Consider the following 19,468-nt stretch of genomic DNA (forward strand, 5'->3'; position numbering starts at 1 on the left):
AAGTGTTGTGTGTGCAGAAACACAGGGTCAGGGAATTAGACTGTTGAACTATAGACTTGCTATGGATAGTAACATAACTACACTTCTGTTTTGCCTCATGGAAAAACGACAGATGAAGAAACATTTGAATCTGGTAAGATGTGAATATTTGGTACTGGTTTATAAATGTGTTATCCAAATTTTGGTATACGTTAAACACTTTTTAAGGATGTGAATAAATACGTCAACGGTATGGTTGTGAGATATTGTAAACTTCACCTTAAGAGGTGCTGTTCATTAGGGACATTTTGGAACCCTCTGGGAGCACTGTTTTGGTTTTCATATTGATTGGGGGGCACTACTGGCCTTCAACTGCTGGGAGTTGGGGATGCCAGTTGAGCTGCCGAGTGTGGGACCATCCTACACCAACTCCTGAATGGACAAAACTCATTACAAATCTGAGTAAGTAATTCTTTAATACACAGTAGTGATGTAAGGTTTCACAAGATGTAACATGAAAAGCTCATTGGTTTAGAAGAGTGTCATTATGGAGACAGATATTTATACAGAATAAAGACATTTATTTTGCAAGTGTTGAATAATTTATTCCACACATTCTGTCTAATCTATACTGATAGAAAATACACTGGCAAGTGAGGTATTTATACTAAATCAATTCTTTTCTTTTTCTTTAACATGTTATTGTCATTATTGATGACACATGGTTTCATCCAGTATCTGGTCCTCAAAGTACTGTTGACCTTGTTAGTAAAAAAAAATAAATCCCACAGAGTATTTAGGCACTGGCAACCTTTGGGAGCGTGTTAACCTTACTCACCCTCTTCTAGTGTATGATGTCTCATTTTCTTCACTTCATCAGTCTATAATTACTTTGGCATACATTACATCTACTTCATTTATGTCAAGTTCCCCCTTTCCCATATACACAAATAAATCTAATCTGTTACTATTTATCAGAACATGTTTTTTTTCTAATGTCCACTTGTTACTTTGTTCCTGTATTTTTCTCTACTTCATATTAGGACTATTTTCTGATCTTCTTACTTCCTTTAAAGCCAGGCTTCTTCAGTATAGGTAGGTATAAGCATCATAAGAGTACCAGAGTGGGTTGCCATTTCCTTCTCTAGGGGATCTTCCCTACCCAGGGATCGAACCTGGGTCTCCTGCATTGCAGGCAGATTCTTTACCAACTGAGCCACTAGGGAAGCCCTCAATATAGGTAGGTATAGGCATCTAATAGTTTCTCTTGTTTAATAGAGAAGTCATTCCCAAAGATTTATATTTTGAAATATATACTTTTTTAAAATACAGACTTTTAAAATATAAATCGCTTCCTTTTACTTTCTTTATATTCCAGTTAGAGCATTGCACAACCCATTCCAGTATTCTTGCCTGGAGAATCCCACGGACAGAGGAGCCTGGCAGGCTACAGTCCTTAGGATCTCAAAGAGTTGGACATGGCTGAAGTGACAGCACACACACATGCAGAGCATTGCACTGGTTTTTAAAAGTTATATGTGTTAGATTATATCTATGGATTTCACTTTATAAGAGTAGAGAGATTGCTGTATATATATTAGTTATAAAAGAGATAGCATTGAGGCAGATGGAGCTGGGAAACTACTCACCTAAATTCTCTGAAATTATTTACCATTTATATTCTTTCTAAATTTCCTGTTTTCAATTAGATAATTGGCCTGTTAGGGGTGATTTAATGATCTACACTTGGTTCAGTGTTTGGGATTGGTTTAATGCTTAATTCCTCTGGATTATAGTCATCCTTCTTTGTTCTGTTCAACTGGTCATTTTGCTGGAGACACTCTGCATGCCAAAGTTGCAGCTTAGGCTTAGAGGTACTTGAGACATCTGTGAAAGGAAAGGCAGTGTTGCAGTGGTCAAAGCCATGGACTGGAGGCAGAATGTCCAAGCGTGAATTCTGGCCCATTACTCACTAACTGGGAGGCTCCTCTGTCACTTAACCTCTCTGCCCGTCAGGTTATTGTTGTTATTGTTCAGTAGCTAAGTCATGTCCAACTCTTTGCGACCCCATGGACTGTAGCATGTCAGGCTCCTCTGTCCTCCACTATCTCCCAAAGTTTGCTCAGATTCATGTCCATTGAGTTGGTGATGCCATCTAACTATCTCATCCTCTGTTGCCCTCTTCTCCTTTTGCCTTCCATCTTTCCAGGCATCAAGGTCTTTTCTAATGAGTCGGCTCTTCACATCAAGTGGCCAAAGTATTGGAGTTTCAGCTTTGGCAACAGTCCTTCCAATGGATATTTAGGACTGATTTCCTTTAGGATTGACTGATTTGATCTCCTTTCAATCCAAGGGACTCTCAAGAGTCTTCTCCAACACCAAGGCTCAAAAGCATTAATTCTTTGGCACTCAGCCTTCTTTATGGTCCAACTCTCACATCTGTACCATGACTACTGAAAAACCATAGTTTTGACTAGATGGACCTTTGTCAGTAAAGTAATGTCTCTGCTTTTTAATATGCTGTCATAGTTTTTCTTCCAAGGAGCAAGTATCTTTTAATTTCATGGTTGCAGTCACTGTCTGCAGTGATTTTGGAGCCCAAGAAAATAAAATCTGTCACTGCTTACACTTTTTCCCTTTCTATTTGCCATGAAGTGATGGGACTGGATGCCATGATCTTAGTTTTTTAAATGTTGAGTTTTAAGCTAGTTTTTCACTCTCCACTTTCACCCTCATCAAGAAACTCTTTAGTTTTTCATTTTCTGGCATTAGAGTGGTAACATCTATATATCTGAGGTTGTTGATATTTCTCCCAGCAATCTTGATTCCAGCTTGTGATTCATCCAGCCCAGCATTTCACATGATGTACTCTGCATATAAGTTAAATAAGCAGGGTGACAATATACAGCTTTGACATACTCCTTTCCCAATTTTGAACCAGTCCATTGTTCCATGTCTGGTTCTAACTGTTGCTTCTTGACCCACATTATAGGTTTCTCAAGAGACAGGTAAGGTGATCTGGTATTCCCATCTCTTTAAGAATTTTCCACAGTTTATCCTTCAGGTGCCCCATGTCTAAAGTGGGAAAAATTATATATATAAAACATGCTTAGAACATAAGTGCATGAGGGTTAGCCAGCATTATTACAAAGAAATATAGGGGCAGTCAGCAGTTCGTTCTCTGATAGAACTGCAGAGGAAAGCGAGCAGCTGCCCTTAGTTACGGTAGGGCTCCTTCTGGACTCCTCATGGTTGAAAGCATGAGAACTCTCAAGTACATTCTGAATCCTCCTCACTTAGGAGCTCAATTAAGGAACAATTGGCTCGAGGCTGGCATTTTTTTCTAAGATGCTCAATTCTGTTCCTTGAGCACTTAACGGGCAGTTAATTTTCTTAAGTTTTATCCCCAACTTGTCTCTGAATGAAGTATGATGTGACCTCTTTGAATACCTCTGAATGGTATAGTCTAATTAGGAATTCAATTTACATACACACACTCTCTCTCTCTCCCCTACCAAAAACAAACAAACAAAAACAGGGATGATAGATGTTTCAAGACATCTAGAAAACAAAGAAAAGAGTATGCTCTGTGTTTAGTTACACCTATCTTCAAGGGGCCAACTGGAGGTGGAATATGTAACTGGGCCTGGGATGGGTAAGGAATGAGGATGGTGTGGCTCAAGGCTGCCAGTGCCCCTTCCACCGCTTCCTCCACATCACAGGGTTGCAGGCAGATGGCCTCTGGCAGAGACAGGGAGAGAAGGCTCACATTAGTTGACTTCCTATAATTTCTCTCTTTCAATCCCCATCTGTGCCAGCCGGGTAGAGGGAAGTCTGCATGGATAGAGGGCCTTTGAGGAGAGTTGAGATAAGCAGCTTTCAGGAAGTTAGAGTCTGCTGGGCAGCAGACACAGGTCCAGTGAGTTTCTGAGTCTAGTTTGTGTGCTGTTCATCTTGCCCAGCTTACAACTCTCTCTAAGGGTAACACGAATGCCTCACTTGTGTCATTTGTTTGTTATTTGTCTTCAGTTTGCCAACTTGATCTCCTCAAAGGCTTAACTTTTTCATGTCTGTTTCTTAACTTACCAAAATATCCAGAGGAACTTTCAGAAGGTAACTATTCATTTTTATGTCCTTGGTATACCAAATAGAGCTGTTTGAGATCTTTCAAACATGCCTCAACATGAATACTTCACTGGAAGTGTTTTAAGATATGATATTTTAAGGATGAAATCAATGATGAGACATTCAATGTCATAGAAAATATATTTAAATGAACAATGAAAGTACTCTTATGACTATATCCCTAAGTAAACATTTTCTTTTAAACTTATTGCCAATTTTCAGTTAGAAAAATGTGCTTTCTTACCAGAAGACGGAATCGATACTTGTGTGTTTTCTTTATATTTTAAAATGTGTGTTTAAACACAAAAGTTAAGAAAGATTTATGTCATTTCATTCTATGAATAAATGCTCTTTCTATATTATTTCAATGATCAGAACAGAGTTGTATAAGTGAAAAGGAATACGTTAGTTAAGAAGTAATTTCAAATGACAGTTTTATAAAATTTTTCCCCGTAGTTTTCGATAATTTTTCTGAGACCCCAGTGGAAGCAGAGACAGAAGTTTAAAATAGCTCTAGATGTTACTACGAGGCACAGTTTTCCACTCTTTTGTCTCTCAGAGTCAGAAAGAATTTGCATCTATAAAGCAAATACTAATTTTCTACAGAATGAACCATTTCATAAGGGAAAAAATAACAACCCATTTCTAACAAAGAAATTAATTATTGGGTCTACAGAACGCCATAGCTAGGAGTTAAAGCCAAAACCAGTTTATATGTTTCTTTTTTAAAAAATCAGTTTTCCTTGGGAACATTTAAAAATGTATACCCAAATATATGTTTTCACTATGACTCAGTATTTCTTATAATTTTAAAGAAGCCTATAATAGATTTTTGTTCCAACTATTCTAGACAGAATATATGCAGTGTGTTGCTAAATTTCTGGAGCGTGTCTCTATATAGTTTAGTGCATGTGATAAAATGGAAAGTGCTTAGGACAGTTTTCAATAAGCTGCCAAGGACAAATTCAGCTGTGCTGCCATCTACTGAAATAGTGTGGCTTGAAGATTTAAAGATTTATTTATTTAAAGATTTATTTCAAGTACCTCTTCTAAGTAAACTTCTCTTTCTCCTTCACATATTCTGTTCCTGCCATTTGCTGTGTTCCAGACAAGGAGGAATTTGTTGGCTATGGTCAGAAGTTCTATATTGGTAGGTAATGATTAATAACAGGTGGCTCTTTGTCACTTGCTAAGTTATATTCATACCATAATGGATAAGCCTGGCTCTTCTGAAAGCTGCTTTTGCTGATGGGTGTTCTCAAACTATTTTCTCTGTTTTTTTTTTTTTTTATTTAGTCAGTGGCCCCATTTTTTAATTTTAAAAGCTCCCAGATGATTCCAGTACGCAACCAGGCCTAGGGACCAACATTCTGCTTTCCAGACCCTGCAGCCTTTCTATTGCTTCCTACCTTCTTCTTCAGACACACATAGTCAACTCTTTCCCGGACTTCCCTGGAGGTCCCTCGGTTAAGACTCTGCCCTTCCCCTGTAGGGGGTCATGTGTTCTATCCCTGCTCGGAGAACTAACTGCTACTGCTACTGCTACTGCTACTGCTAAGCTAAGTCGCTTCAGTCGTGTCCGACTCTGTGCGACCCCATAGACGGCAGCCCACCAGGCTTCCCCGTCCCTGGGACTCTCCAGGCAAGAACACTGGAGTGGGTTGCCATTTCCTTCTCCAATGCATGAAAGTGAAAAGTGAAAGTGAAGTCGCTTAGTCGTGTCCGACTCTAGCGACCCCATGCACTGCAGCCCACCAGGCTCCTCCGTCCATGGGATTTTCCAGGCAAGAGTACTGGAGTGGGGTGCCATTGCCTTCTCCGAGGAGAACTAAGGTCCCATATGAAAAAATAAAATGAACTCTTTCGAATCACAGTCGCCGCCTGTTTCTCCAGGCCAGACGCAGGAAGCGAGTTCCCCTGCCCTGGATCTCACTGTCCCTCCGTTTCCACCCTGGCAGCGGGTTTCCGCCGCAGCATGCGCTTGTGCCGCCGCAGGGCCCACCGAAGCCAGCTGCGCGCCCAGGGGTGCAGCGCCAGCAGCTGCGCCGGCGCGGTGGGCGTCCCGTACGAGGAGGTGGTGAGATACCAGCGACGCCCCACCGACAAGCACCGCCTCATCGTGCTCGTGGGTACGTCCCGAGGGCAGTCTCCCCATCCGCGGCGAGGTTCCCCTGCGTTCAGTAGTCTTGCATTGGGCGTAGTAGTAAAAGTAGGACTCTGTGAGCCTGCATATTTTTTTTTTTTAAAGACGAAACCGTTTTTTAATGTGTTTATAAATATAACGTTATTAATTATACTTTTAATGTCTACAGTTGAATGTGGTATGTCAGGGTGTATATGAACCTGTGTAACGACAAGGTGTGATATGATGAGGTTATAACTTAAAAATTTTTTTTTTTGTCCTGTTTAGAATTTCTTTTAGAAGCATGGATGAGATGTTTCCCATCCCCCCCACCCCACATCATTAGTCTATATTAGGAATAAAAATTCTTAAGATCCATTTCCCTAAGAAGTGTGTAACTGTCTCCTTTAGGAGAGTTTCTAAAAAGCTTCTGGGCTGTATCTTTGTTGCTAAAGAACAGGGCAAATATAGGGCTTGGATGACCTGCATTGTGACCCAGATGTCTACAAAGCTGGTCCCTGCCGTAGGAGTTGTTCAGTCACTCAGTTGTGTCCACCTCTTTGTGACCCCATGGACTGCAGCACGCCAGGTTTCCCTGTCTTTCACCATCTCCTGGAGCTTGCTCAAACTCATGTCCATTGAATCAGTGATGCCATCCCACCATCTCTTTCTCTGTGGTCCCCTTCTCCTCCTGCCTTCAGTAGTAGTAATTTACTCTTACTGCCATCTTCTCTGTGTATTCCAGTTGTGGTGAAGGCAGGCCCCTTTGAAGCAGAACAACATACCTCACAGCCAGGACCAGCTACAGAATTTTCAGGACACAGCAAAATAAAAATCCAAAAGCCCCTTATTAAAAAATGAAGACTATATGTGTGGCAAAAGAAGAGCATCAAGCCAGATGCAGCAGCTAAGCGTGGGCCTGTGGCTTGCACAGTTCTCTGCCCAGGAAGCCAGCCCTGCCTTCACTTGCACATGGGGGTGTTGACTTCTCCACTTGTGGTCAGGGATGTGTCCCTGCATTCTATCATTGTGGAAGCCGGTTTCTGGGTTGTGCTGTGATAGGAACTTCATGGGAAGAGGAAAGGCAGCGTGTCTGAAATGATCTGACACGAGGCTAGAGACTTCTCAGAGTAGCCAACATTAGGCAGTGTTCTGAGGTGCCACGTTCCTGCAATTCCCTACTTCTTTTCTGAAAGTGGGGGTTATTCCACAGATCATCAGGTGGAGAAGTGTGGGTTACTCCATCAGGGAAATTCCCAAGAATTTTCCAGAGTTATTTCAATTCATGAGAATGGAAGTTATGTTATTTTCCCTGCAAAAACATGTGCTCTCAAGTGTCTTCAGGGAAAGGATCAAAGTGATGGTTTTACCACATACCTCTGCTTATCCACTTCTAATAATTTCCATATGTGATGTTTTGTTTAGGACCTTCTGGTGTTGGAGTAAATGAACTGAGAAGACAACTTATTGAACTTAATCCTAACCGTTTTCAAAGTGCCGTGCCACGTACGTTTACTTTATCTTTCATAGCGGTTCATACTGGAGTAAGATTTTCTTTTTACAGATGCAAAAAGATCTTCAGATGTACTGATCTCAACTATGTTATACCATCTTCGTTGTAAGAATGTAAGACACAGATAGTCCTCAGCATTTCTAACTAAACTTATTTTAATAGAGGAAATTGACTTACTAGCATGTAGCTAGCTAGCTAGGCTTTTGAAAAGTGACTCTTTTTTTCCATTGCTTAGTAACCATATACATAACCTTTTAGGAAAACTAAATATTTAATAATAATGGCTAGTATTCATTCAGTATTTACAATCCTCCTGGCAGTGTGCTTGGCTCTTTCAGTGCTTTATCATATTTTTTATTTTAATATATGAACTGCTGCTGCTGCTAAGTCACTTCAGTCGTGTCCGACTCTGTGCAACCCCACAGACGGCAGCCCACCAGGCTCCCCGGTCCCTGGGATTCTCCAGGCAAGAACACTGGAGTGGGTTGCCATTTCCTTCTCCAATGCATGAAAGTGAAAAGTGAAAGTCAAGTCGCTCAGTCGTATCCGACTCTTAGCGACCCCATGGACTGCAGCCTACTAGGCTTCTCCGTCCATAGCATTTTCCAGGCAAAAGTACTGGAGTGGGGTGCCATTGCCTTCCCCGTAATATATGCACATATAATTTTAAATCAACTATACACAGGCAAGCCTGGTGTGCTGCAGTTCATGGGGTCTCAAAGAGTTGGACACAACTTAGAGACTGAACAATAAGAACAATAACTATTATACCATCCAAGGTGAAGGAGCATGTGGATGTGGGTGCTTCCCCTTTACCTCAGGGCAAGAGAGAAGAAGTTAGGAAAACCACTTAAAGAGCCTAATATGTGTTTTGTGCTATTTGGGAGACACAGAAGACTGGAATCAGAATTATATCTGAAATATCTAAAGCGTGAGAGTTTAGAAGAGTGGCCAAAGGCTGTTTGGGCAGGTAGCTGCCATTTTAGAGTCTATCACTGCAAAAGAGTTGTGATTTTTTTTTCCCCAAAGACCAGATCTGGGTGGATAATGTGGAAGAAAGTCTGCCTGGGGTTGTCTTGGTTCCTGCCCAAGAGGAAGATCAAACGTGAAGCCCCGGTTACCTGAGGGTGTGGAAGAAGTCACAAATGACTAGGTGGAATAGAGATGGATTTGAGATACCCAGTAGTGGGGTAGAGGGGTAGGCTTTGCAAAATAGTCCACTGAATCCTCTGGGAGATTAAGAGCCAGATTTAAACATCTGCTAAGTCTAAAAGGGGAGAAGGCAATGGCACCCCACTCCAGTACTCTTGCCTGGAAAATCCCACGGGCAGAGGAGCCTGGTAGGCTTCAGTCCATCGGATCGCAAAGAGTCGGACAAGACTGAGCGACTTCACTTTCACTTTTCACTTTCATGCCTTGGAGAAGGAAATGGCAACCCACTCCAGTGTTCTTGCCTGGGGAATCCCAGGGACGGGGGAGCCTGGTGGGCTGCCGTCTGTGGGGTCACACAGAGTCAGACATGACTGAAGTGACTTAGCAGCAGCAGCAGCAGCAAGTCTAAAAAGAGCCATGAAAAGCCAGCATCAGCATCAATTAAGTAAGAGTTTTCCTGCCCTGCTTGTTCCTCCTCTCTCTCTGCACTTAGGCTTGGAGAGTTATAAAACAGGAGGAGGAGCAGTAGGAATGCAATGAAAGGGAAGAGAAGAGAATCAAGCTCCCTTTCCTGATTTCTGACTTCTCTGATGTCAGGCTTCCCTTGGTGTAGCAAGCCTGAGCCAGCTGTGGGGAGAAGAAGCCTGAAATATAAATAAAGTTCATAATTTTGAGTATTACATGGAAACAGAGTTTTAATTATTGAGATGGAGTTTCAGGCATAAATGATATTGAACCTTTCTTAAAAAACAAACAAACAAACAAATCTAAGAGTAATCAGACGAATTTGAGAATTCTATCCAGGGCCAAACAAATGAACTTGTTTTATGATCACATCCCATAAGTTGTGCTTTCCAAGTACTGTTTACCTATGTAAGAATGGGCACTACAAAGCAAAAACTAGTAAAGAAATCACCACTTACAATAACCTGGATAAAAATAAAATGCCCACAAAATGTAGAATTGTATGTTGTCTGGATAACCATCATTCAAAATGGGAATATGTTGCCCATACTTTGCTCTTTAAATTGAGTGAACAGTTTTAAGCTCAGAATGAACGCCTCAAGTTATGCACCAATTCACAGACCTTAGCCTACCATATATAACATAGTAGGATAGAAGCCAAGGAGAAGGGCTGATCTTAGGCTGATAGTAATATAATTTTCTATCACCTGAGAACTAGATTTTTTTTTCAGTACAAAGGTATAGGAAGGTAGCATAACTGTAGGAACTCTGAGGATCTAAAGAGAGGCTTGAATAAAGAAAAAAATTTTGCTTTTTGAGCTTCTTGAAATGTTCAGTTAATTCAGTTCAGTCGCTCAGTCATGTCCGACTCTTTGCAACCCAATGGACTGCAGCACGCCAGGCCTCCTTGTCCATTACCAACTCCCAGAGTTTACTCAAATTGACATCCATTGAGTCAGTGATGCCATCCAACCATCTCATCCTGTTGTCCCCTTCTCTTCCTGCCTTAAATCTTTCCCAGAATCAGGGTCTTTTCAAATGAGTCAGTTCTTCGCATCAGGTGGCCAAAGTATTGTATCTTGAAACGTTGGGAACTCCTTTTATCATTTAGGGTCTATTTCAAGTTCCTTTTTGGTTATTTCCATGTGTTGGTATCATCAGATGTTGATCTATTTCATCTTTAAACTTTATCAAATGTAAATACAAATTTTTTATGAATAAGGAGAATTTATTGTAATGCAGGTTAGGGAACTAGCAGCTTTATAGTTTATACAGGTCAAGAGCTGGAACCATGTCTTATTCATCTTTGTGTTCTAAGAAATTAACATGATAGCTGGAATATAGGCACTCAGTATATGCTAGCTGAATAAATGGGTAAGCAGACAAGAATCACTTTTAGGTAGTCAGTGAACTCCTTGTTCTATACTAGGTACTATTTAGGTTGAAGATCTATGAACAAAGTGGTTGTATCAAAGAATCAGACTGAATCTAGACTCTACCAATCTTTTCTTTCTGGAGATCCCTAAAACTGATCACCAGCTTACTTGGATGTTAATGCATCTGAGCTAGACTACAGAGTGTCAGGGGCTTTATTTGAAATCTGACAGAATCTGCTGTGGTAGAAGAGATTAGTTTGGGAGTCAGGACACCTAGGTGCTTGTTTACAACTTTGTTTTTCATTAATTTTATTCACATGAGCAAGTTAGTTACTCTCTAAAATCTTTAGTTACTTATCAGTAAACTACAAATAACAGCATTTCACCTAGCTAGGAATATGAAGGATGAAATGAGATCTTGGGAGATGCATTATCTAAACATAAGATATTGCTGGTTTTGCTACCTGAGGGCCTTTAGGCACCTTGTGTGTGCGTGCTCAGTCACTAAGTCATGTCTGACTCTTTGTGACCCCATGGACAATAGCCCACCAAGCTTTTCTGTCCATGGGATATTCCAGTCAAGAATACTGGAGTACGTTGACATTTCCTCTTCCAGGGGATCTTCCCAACTCAGGGACTGAGCCCATGTCTCCTGTGTCTCCTGCATTGCAAGTGGATTCTTTACCATTGAGCCACCTGGGAAGCCCTTAGGCACCATAGGGCTCACGTATAACTTACCACTTCCTGTCCTGAAGTAACAGCAAGAGTTCCTTTAGAGCCTCTTTATCTTGGTTTAAATACGATACATTCTGGTCTAGTCTACACCACAAACACTTAACAAAGGCTTATGATTAGCTCATTTTGATATGGGAACTTCTACTTTCTTATCACCAATCAGGCTCCCTTTTTTGTTCTAGCATTTTATCTATCTGCTTATGTATTAATTATTTTGATCATCTTTATCCAAATGTATATGGGTAATAAGTCCAAACATTTTGTAGATTCTAAAATCTTTTAAAAATTCCCTATTTTGACAGATACTACTCGTTCCAAAAAGAGTTATGAAATGGATGGTCGTGAGTATCACTATGTGTCAAAGGAAACATTTGAAAGCCTCATGTACAGTCACAGGTAAGCTAGACATTCAGAATCTGATTCTCCCCTCTCGTTGTTTTATACTTAAAATAGATCTCTTATTTTCATGCTTTGTCCAAAACTTCTGGGATACATTTTTTTTATTCTGAAAAATTAAGAAAATGTATATTGATTTACTAGTACACTAACTCATTGAATTTGGAGAAGGAGCTGAACTGAGTTGCAAATTTCAGAGAATTTGGAGTACTTAAGTCTTAGATCTCCTAATATATATTTTTCCTGTTGAATATCCACTAATTCATTTATCAAGATCCACATATTTTACTCTCTTCTGTTGGAATTTATCTCTATGTTATTGCTAATAATATTTTACCTGTACAAACAGTTCTTGTTTTCTTTATCTCACCCTTGCAGAATGCTCGAGTATGGTGAGTACAAAGGCCACTTGTATGGCACCAGTGTGGATGCGGTTCAAGCAGTCCTTGATGATGGAAAGATCTGTGTTATGGACCTAGAGCCTCAGGTGGGTCTGTGGTGGAATATTTCCCATCTCCCCAAAGTAATGAATGCATGCCATCCATTTTTTGCACATGCTTTAAGCTGTAGTTGAGCCACTTTATTCTGTTAGGATAAGACTACTTCCCATATATAAGGACCAGGATGTTACTTGAAAAATCAATTGTCATTATTTTGTCCTTTTAGTTGGAGGGAAAAAAAATCTAGTTTCTCAGACCTGCCCCCCCAAAAAAAAAAAAAACCGACAGCAACAACAGAAAATAAAATAAAAAATTAAAAAAAACAAAAAAACAAAGCGAAAAACCCCCAGAAATGAGCAGACAGCCATAAAGAAAACTGAGGATCTTTAAAAAAAAAAAAACAACTGAGAATCTTGCTTTGCCTTTGGTTACAAAGGCATCAAGGTAACTTCTTGTGGAGGGAATAAAATGTTGCTTTATGCAAGGAGATGAGGTTCCCATGTTATCATATCAATAGCTGTCTCCCTGAGACCATGTGTGGAATAGAGCAGGAGTGAGTGAGTTAAAGTGAGATACAGAACATACAATGTGTTGTCGAAATTTTTATAAACCTTGTGTTTATGTTTTCTGTCAGTTCAGTTCAGTTCAGTTGCTCAGTCGTGTCCGACTCTTTGCGACCCCAGTCAGTTCAGTTCAGTTCAGTTGCTCAGTCGTGTCCGACTCTTTGCAACCCCATGAATCGCAGCACACCAGGCCTCCCTATCCATCACCAACTCCATGTTTTCTGTAGTCATGTAAAAATATTACCTTGTATGCTAATCAGAGGACGAGAGAGTTGTTCTCGCTTGGGTTGAAGCTATGGTCAGCATGAAGATGTCAGTATTATCTGTTATGAGACGATGGCAAGGGGAAAGAGAAGTGAGGGAGCTGACTGGCCTTGAGAATCTGTCTTTGTCTTTTGCCCATGAGATCAGGTGTAGAATCCTATTCTCAGGTTTCAATAAGGGTGTCATGGCTAGTAAGAGGAAGAGCCAGGATTTCAACTTAATTTTGATTCCAGAACTCCATCTCTTAATTATTAAAATGTTTTTTAGAGTTGAGGACTTGGGAGCACATGAGAATATACTCTGGCTAAAAATAACTGCTAATTTCTGGTCTTAGAAATTTTGAGAACATTCATGTTGACTCTAGAAAATTAGGACTTATGTTTTTAGATCCTCAATTTAATATTCTCTTGAGATATTTCAGCTACTAGGGCTTCTTTTTTTCTCATTTTCTTCTTCATTATTGTTTTCCCCAAACTTTACTTCTTATTTTGTAGAGCTGATTAACAATGTTGTGGTAGTTTCAGATGGACAACGAAGGCACTCAGCCATACATATACATGTAAGGACTTCTGTTTTAAATGTGCATTTTTCTGTGTAGGGTATTCAAGTGGCTCGAACCCAAGAACTGAAGCCCTATGTCATATTTATAAAGCCATCTAACATGAGTTGTATGAAACGATCTCGGAAAAATGCCAAGATTATTACAGACTACTTTGTGGACATGAAGTTCAAGGTAAGATACAGAGGAGATAGATGAGTATATTGTTTTTTTTCCCCAGTCAAAAAAATTACTGTATTATTCCACAGTATCCCTATGTTAAGGAATGTAATTTTTGTTTCTAATGATTACTACCCTTATGAATTATCCTTATTGAATATCATTTATAGATATTAAAATAAAGTTTAATAACTACTCTTATTTTTCTTCTCTTTTTGGGTCTAGCTTTAAAAGGCCCTCAAGTCACAATTTGCAAAACCACACAGAAATTGCGTGTGTGTACTTAAAATGGATTATTTATTTTGCAAAATATTTGAATTTACTTTAAAATACATACAGATGGCTAACACATGAAAAGATGGTCAACATTACTCATTATCAGAGAAATGCAAATCAAAACCACAATGAGGTACCATTTCATGCCAGTCAGAATGGCTGCTATCCAAAAGTCTACAAGCAATAAATGCTGGAGAGGGTGTGGAGAAAAGGGAACCCTCTTACACTGTTGGTGGGAATGCAAACTAGTACAGCCACTATGGAGAACAGTGAGGACAGTGTGGAACAGTTTTCCTTAAAAAACTGGAAATAGAACTGCCATATGACCCAGCAATCCCACTGCTGGGCATACACACCTAGGAAACCAGAATTGAGACACATGTACCCCAATGTTCATCGCAGCACTGTTTATAATAGCCAGGACATGGAAGCAACCTAGATGTCCATCAGCAGATGAATGGATAAGAAAGCTGTGGTACATATACACAATGGAGTACTACTCAGCCATTAAAAAGAATACATTTGAATCAGTTCTAATGAGGTGGATGAAACTGGAGCCTATTATACAGAATGAAGTAAGCCAGAAAGAAAAACACCAATACAGTATACTAACGCATATATATGGAATTTAGAAAGATGGTAACGATAATCCTATATAAGAGACAGCAAAAGAGACACAGATGTATAGAACGGTCTTTTGGACTCTATGGGAGAGGGCAAGCGTGGGATGATTTGGGAGAATGGCATTGAAACATATATGTTATCATATGTGAAATGGATCACTAGTCCAGGTTTGATGCATGAGACAGGGTGCTTGGGGGTGGTGCACTGGGATGACCCTGAGGGATGGGATGGGGAGGGAGGTGGGAGGGGGATTCAGGATGGGGAACACATGTACCTCTGTGGTGGATTCATGTCAATGTATGGCAAAACCACTTCAATATTGTAAAGTAACTAGCCTCCGATTAAAATAAATAAATTTATATTAAAAAAAGTAAACCTGAAAAAATAAAATACTCTAATCGATTATATCATCTATTATATGAGATCTCTTTATAAATATATTAAAATATAAAAGATGTTTATTAATAATTATAGTAATAATAGAGGGCCAGGCCAGGTGGGATTAATCAATGATTTTTCCATATATATATGTATATTTTTAATTAAATATACTTTAAATATTTTGAGTCATAACATACATTCAGTAAGGTGTATAAATCTTAAGTGTACAGTTCAAAGAATTTTTTACAGTGTGTATACACCCAGGTAACCATCATCTAGATCAAGACATTATATCCACTTGTGTGTGCATGCACACGCGTGCGTGTGTGTGTGTGTGTATGTGGTGGGGTAAAAAGTATATAACATAAAACAAGACTTACCGTCTTACCCATTTTAAGTGTACAGTTAAGTAATGTTAATTCTGTTCATATTGTGAAGCAGATCTCCAGAACTTTTTAATCTTGTAAAACAAAATAAATATATGGATTACTTCATGAATTTGCATGTCATCCTTGAGTAGGGGCCATGCTAATCTCTACATCATTCCAATGTTAGTATATGTGTTGCTGAAGTGGGCATGAGGTATCTTTGTATTATCCTTTACCTCTCGTTATTTTTATCTTCGTTATTTTTTCAAAGGCTACTATATGGAAGTTTGATTCTCCAGTTTGCATTTCAAACAGTGGAGTCTATGGATATATTCTCTGAGTCTTAATTAAATTCTGTTCCCAGTTTTATGGCAATCTGAAAAGTTAACAAAATTGTTTCTAGGGCTTGTGTATGGTCACCATGTAAAGGAGTACTGCCACAAGATCTCAGTGCCCATATTTATATTTGTATTTGTGACAAGTTGTACTAATTATTGTAGACAAATAAGAAAATAATAGCAATGAATTTAATGTATTATCGCCAAGTGAAGGCCAAATGATCTTGACTAAATGAAGTTTTCACAGCAGTAGAAATGCTCAAAATTCTCCAAGCCAGGCTTCAGCAATATGTGAACTGTGAACTTCCTGATGTTCAAGCTGGTTTTAGAAAAGGCAGAGGAACCAGAGATCAAATTGCCAACATCTGCTGGATCATAGAAAAAGCAAGAGAGTTCCAGAAAAAACATCTATTTCTGCTTTATTGACTATGCCAAAGCCTTTGACTGTGTAGATCACAATAAACTGTGGAAAATCCTGATCTGCCTCTTGAGAAATTTGTATGCAGGTCAGGAAGCAACAGTTAGAACTGGACATGGAACAACAGACTGGTTCCAAATAGGAAAAGGAGTTCGTCAAGGCTGTATATTGTCACCCTGTTTATTTACCTTATATGCAGAGTACATCATGAGAAACGCTGGACTGGAAGAAACACAAACTGGAATCAAGATTGCCAGGAGAAATATCAATAACCTCAGATATGCAGATGACACCACCCTTATGGCAGAAAGTGAAGAGGAACTAAAAAGCCTCTTGCTGAAAGTGAAAGTGGAGAGTGAAAAAGTTGGCTTAAAGCTCAACATTCAGAAAACTAAGATCATGGCATCTGGTCCCACCACTTCATGGGAAATAGATGGGGAAACAGTGGAAACAGTGTCAGACTTTATTTTTCTGGGCTCCAAAATCACTACAGATGGTGACTGCAGCCATGAAATTAAAAGACGCTTACTCCTTGGAAGGAAAGTTATGTCCAACCTCGATAGCATATTCAAAAGCAGTGACATTACTTTGCCAACAAAGGTTCGTCTAGTCAAGGTTATGGTTTTTCCTGTGGTCATGTATGGATGTGAGAGTTGGACTGTGAAGAAGGCTGAGCGCCGAAGAATTGATGCTTTTGAACTGTGGTGTTGGAGAAGACTCTTGAGAGTCCCTTGGACTGCAAGGAGATCCAACCAGTCCATTCTGAAGGAGATCAGCCCTGGGATTTCTTTGGAAGGAATGATGCTAAAGTGGAAACTCCGGTACTTTGGCCACCTCATGCGAAGAGTTGACTCATTGGAAAAGACTGTGATGCTGGGAGGGATTGGGGGCAGGAGGAGAAGGGGACGACAGAGGATGAAATGGCTGGATGGCATCAGTGGATGGACGTGAGTCTGAGTGAACTCCAGGAGTTGGTGATGGACAGGGAGGCCTGGCGTGGTGCGATTCATGGGGTCGCAGAGTCGGACACGACTGAGTGACTGATCTGATCTGACAAATCTGATCTGATCTGATCTGATAAGTGAAGTCAGTCATCATGAAGAGTAATTTAGAAATGCCTCATTTGAAGACCCATGTCATAGCATCATGTTCAAAGTGGCCATTTGTGTCTACAAAATAATGTCATTCTTATCAGATTAATGTTCATTTGAAATTTATGTTTAATTTTTATTTATATTTAACTGATAAAATTTCTTTGGTTTTATGTTGTATGGGGTTTGAGAACTCCAAGTGTTTAGATAATAGAATAAGATAATTTAAGTCCAAATAGGAAGTTGAGAGGATTGGTTGTCTACAAACTATTAATTCAACTTTATGAAAACTTGATCTGGGAGACATTAAGTAAGACTAAACACAGAAACATAAGTTTTGTGGTTTAGAGTGGAGAACATTTACATGACCTGTTTTTATAAACAGATACAGTTCTGAGTATAACAACATAACTGCCTATTATTTCTATTCATCTCATTAAGTTTGCTATTTGTATTTTTCTATTTTTCCTAAAGGATGAAGATCTACAAGAGATGGAGGATTTAGCCCAAAAAATGGAGACTCAGTTTGGCCAGTTTTTTGACCATGTGATTGTGAATGACAACTTGGAAGAGGCATGTGCCCAGTTGCTGTCTGCAGTTCAGAAGGCTCAGGAGGAGTCTCAGTGGGTACCAGCAACATGGGTTTCCTCTGATACAAAATCTTAAAGAGGCCTTCTGCTTAATACTGGAGTTTTAACAATGTTCACCTGTTCACTAGTGCTGGAAAAACAGCTATAATCTAAAACATCAGTGTCATATTTGCTCTATTATAATATGTGCAGCTGCAAAAGTGCTGCAGTTTGTTCATCTTATGTGAAAGAAATTTGTATGGTTATGTAGAGTTATCTGTTTGGATTTCAGGGGGAAAAAATGTTTTCCTTTACCTTATATGCAGCAGTTGGTAGAGAACAATGTTAAGTCACAGAGTATGAGGACCTTTCATAGATTTCACGTGGCCTTTGTGTGATTCAGATAAAAAAGAGCTTTCCTAAATAAAATACACTTAATTTCAGAAACTGTATTTTACCTTATGAAACTTGTTTTATAAACATGGATTTTTCAAAAAGTATGCAGTTTAACTGCAAGAAGGAAGGATTAATATACAAATCACCTCTAACATCAAAACTTACAGAAACAGCACTGCTCTCATTTTACACATTAAGCTACAAAGAAAAATTATTCTTTTGATCAGGGCTGTAGCAATCATTAATTTTCCTAAAAGCCAGTATCTACATTTATGCCTAAATTAGGAAAGAGCAATGAATTTCAGTGCTAAACACCAACATCTGAGAAAACAAGGGGATGAGGATGTTATTCCACGAACTTGGAGACTTCCAGTCGCTCTTCCTGCCCTTATATATGTTCACCTTCTGGATCTCTCCCTTGATGTTCTGTCACTCAGTCATGTGGACCCCATGGACAGCCAGGTCCCCCTGTCCTTCACTATCTCCTGGAATTTCCTCAAATTCTTGTCCACTGAGTCGGTGATGCCATCCAACCATTATATCCTCTGTCGCCCCCTTCTGCCCTCAGTCTTTCCCAGGGTCTTTTCCAATGAGTCTGCTCTTGTCATAAAGTGGCCAAAGTATTGGAGCTTCCACTTCAGCATCAGTCCTTTCAATGAACTGATTTACTTTAGGACTGACTGGTTTGATCTTCTTGAAGTCCAAGGGACTCTCAAGAGTCTTCTCTAACACCATAGTTCAAAAGCATCAATTCTTTGGTGCTCAGCCTTCTTTTATGGTCCAGCTCTCACATCCATCCATACAGGACTACAGGATCATTCCCTAACTTTCCCCATATCCGATCTGCTCTTTCTTAATTATTGAGCAAACTGAGTGTATGCTTCAAAATATTCGTAGTTTTTTATTTAAAGTGACCATTATTTTTCTCAGAAACCCAACCAAACAAAACGAAGAAAACTGTCATTTTAAAACACTTATGTGAGCTCAGATTTTATGTCGTGCGTCTTTGGATGGAGGGTAAGCAACTGGAGAAAATCTGAGAATTGCCTGTTTCAACACACACTCACTCATACCCGAACCTAAACATTAGGTCTGGTGGCTAAACGCTTGCGTCTCTCAACCCCGAAGCCTCGGAACGCGAAGCCTGCCAAAGCGGAGG

General features: G+C 39.6%; 1 protein-coding gene and 2 non-coding genes across 3 annotated transcripts in view; 1 reads left to right on the forward strand and 2 right to left on the reverse strand.

The window, feature by feature from the left end:
- Window positions 1–18,283, forward strand: part of MPP4 (MAGUK p55 scaffold protein 4) — a 40,538-nt gene extending 22,255 nt beyond the window's left edge. The window contains exons 13-21 of the mRNA XM_005904247.2: window positions 113–133; window positions 4,078–4,092; window positions 5,213–5,254; window positions 6,063–6,233; window positions 7,652–7,732; window positions 11,770–11,863; window positions 12,242–12,350; window positions 13,729–13,863; window positions 17,819–18,283. Coding sequence (XP_005904309.2) covers window positions 113–133; window positions 4,078–4,092; window positions 5,213–5,254; window positions 6,063–6,233; window positions 7,652–7,732; window positions 11,770–11,863; window positions 12,242–12,350; window positions 13,729–13,863; window positions 17,819–18,010 — 860 coding nt within the window. The 3' untranslated portion in view covers window positions 18,011–18,283. The remainder of the gene's footprint in view (window positions 1–112; window positions 134–4,077; window positions 4,093–5,212; window positions 5,255–6,062; window positions 6,234–7,651; window positions 7,733–11,769; window positions 11,864–12,241; window positions 12,351–13,728; window positions 13,864–17,818) is intronic.
- On the reverse strand, window positions 1,134–1,205 carry TRNAC-GCA (transfer RNA cysteine (anticodon GCA)). Its single transcript has one exon. It is a non-coding gene; the product is annotated as a tRNA-Cys (tRNA).
- On the reverse strand, window positions 15,605–15,708 carry LOC138984953 (U6 spliceosomal RNA). Its single transcript, XR_011462200.1, has one exon. It is a non-coding gene; the product is annotated as a U6 spliceosomal RNA (small nuclear RNA).
- Window positions 18,284–19,468: the final 1,185 nt, after the last annotated feature.

Source organism: Bos mutus, chromosome 2, assembly GCF_027580195.1.
Source record: "Bos mutus isolate GX-2022 chromosome 2, NWIPB_WYAK_1.1, whole genome shotgun sequence".
NCBI classification, from domain to species: domain Eukaryota; kingdom Metazoa; phylum Chordata; class Mammalia; order Artiodactyla; family Bovidae; genus Bos; species Bos mutus.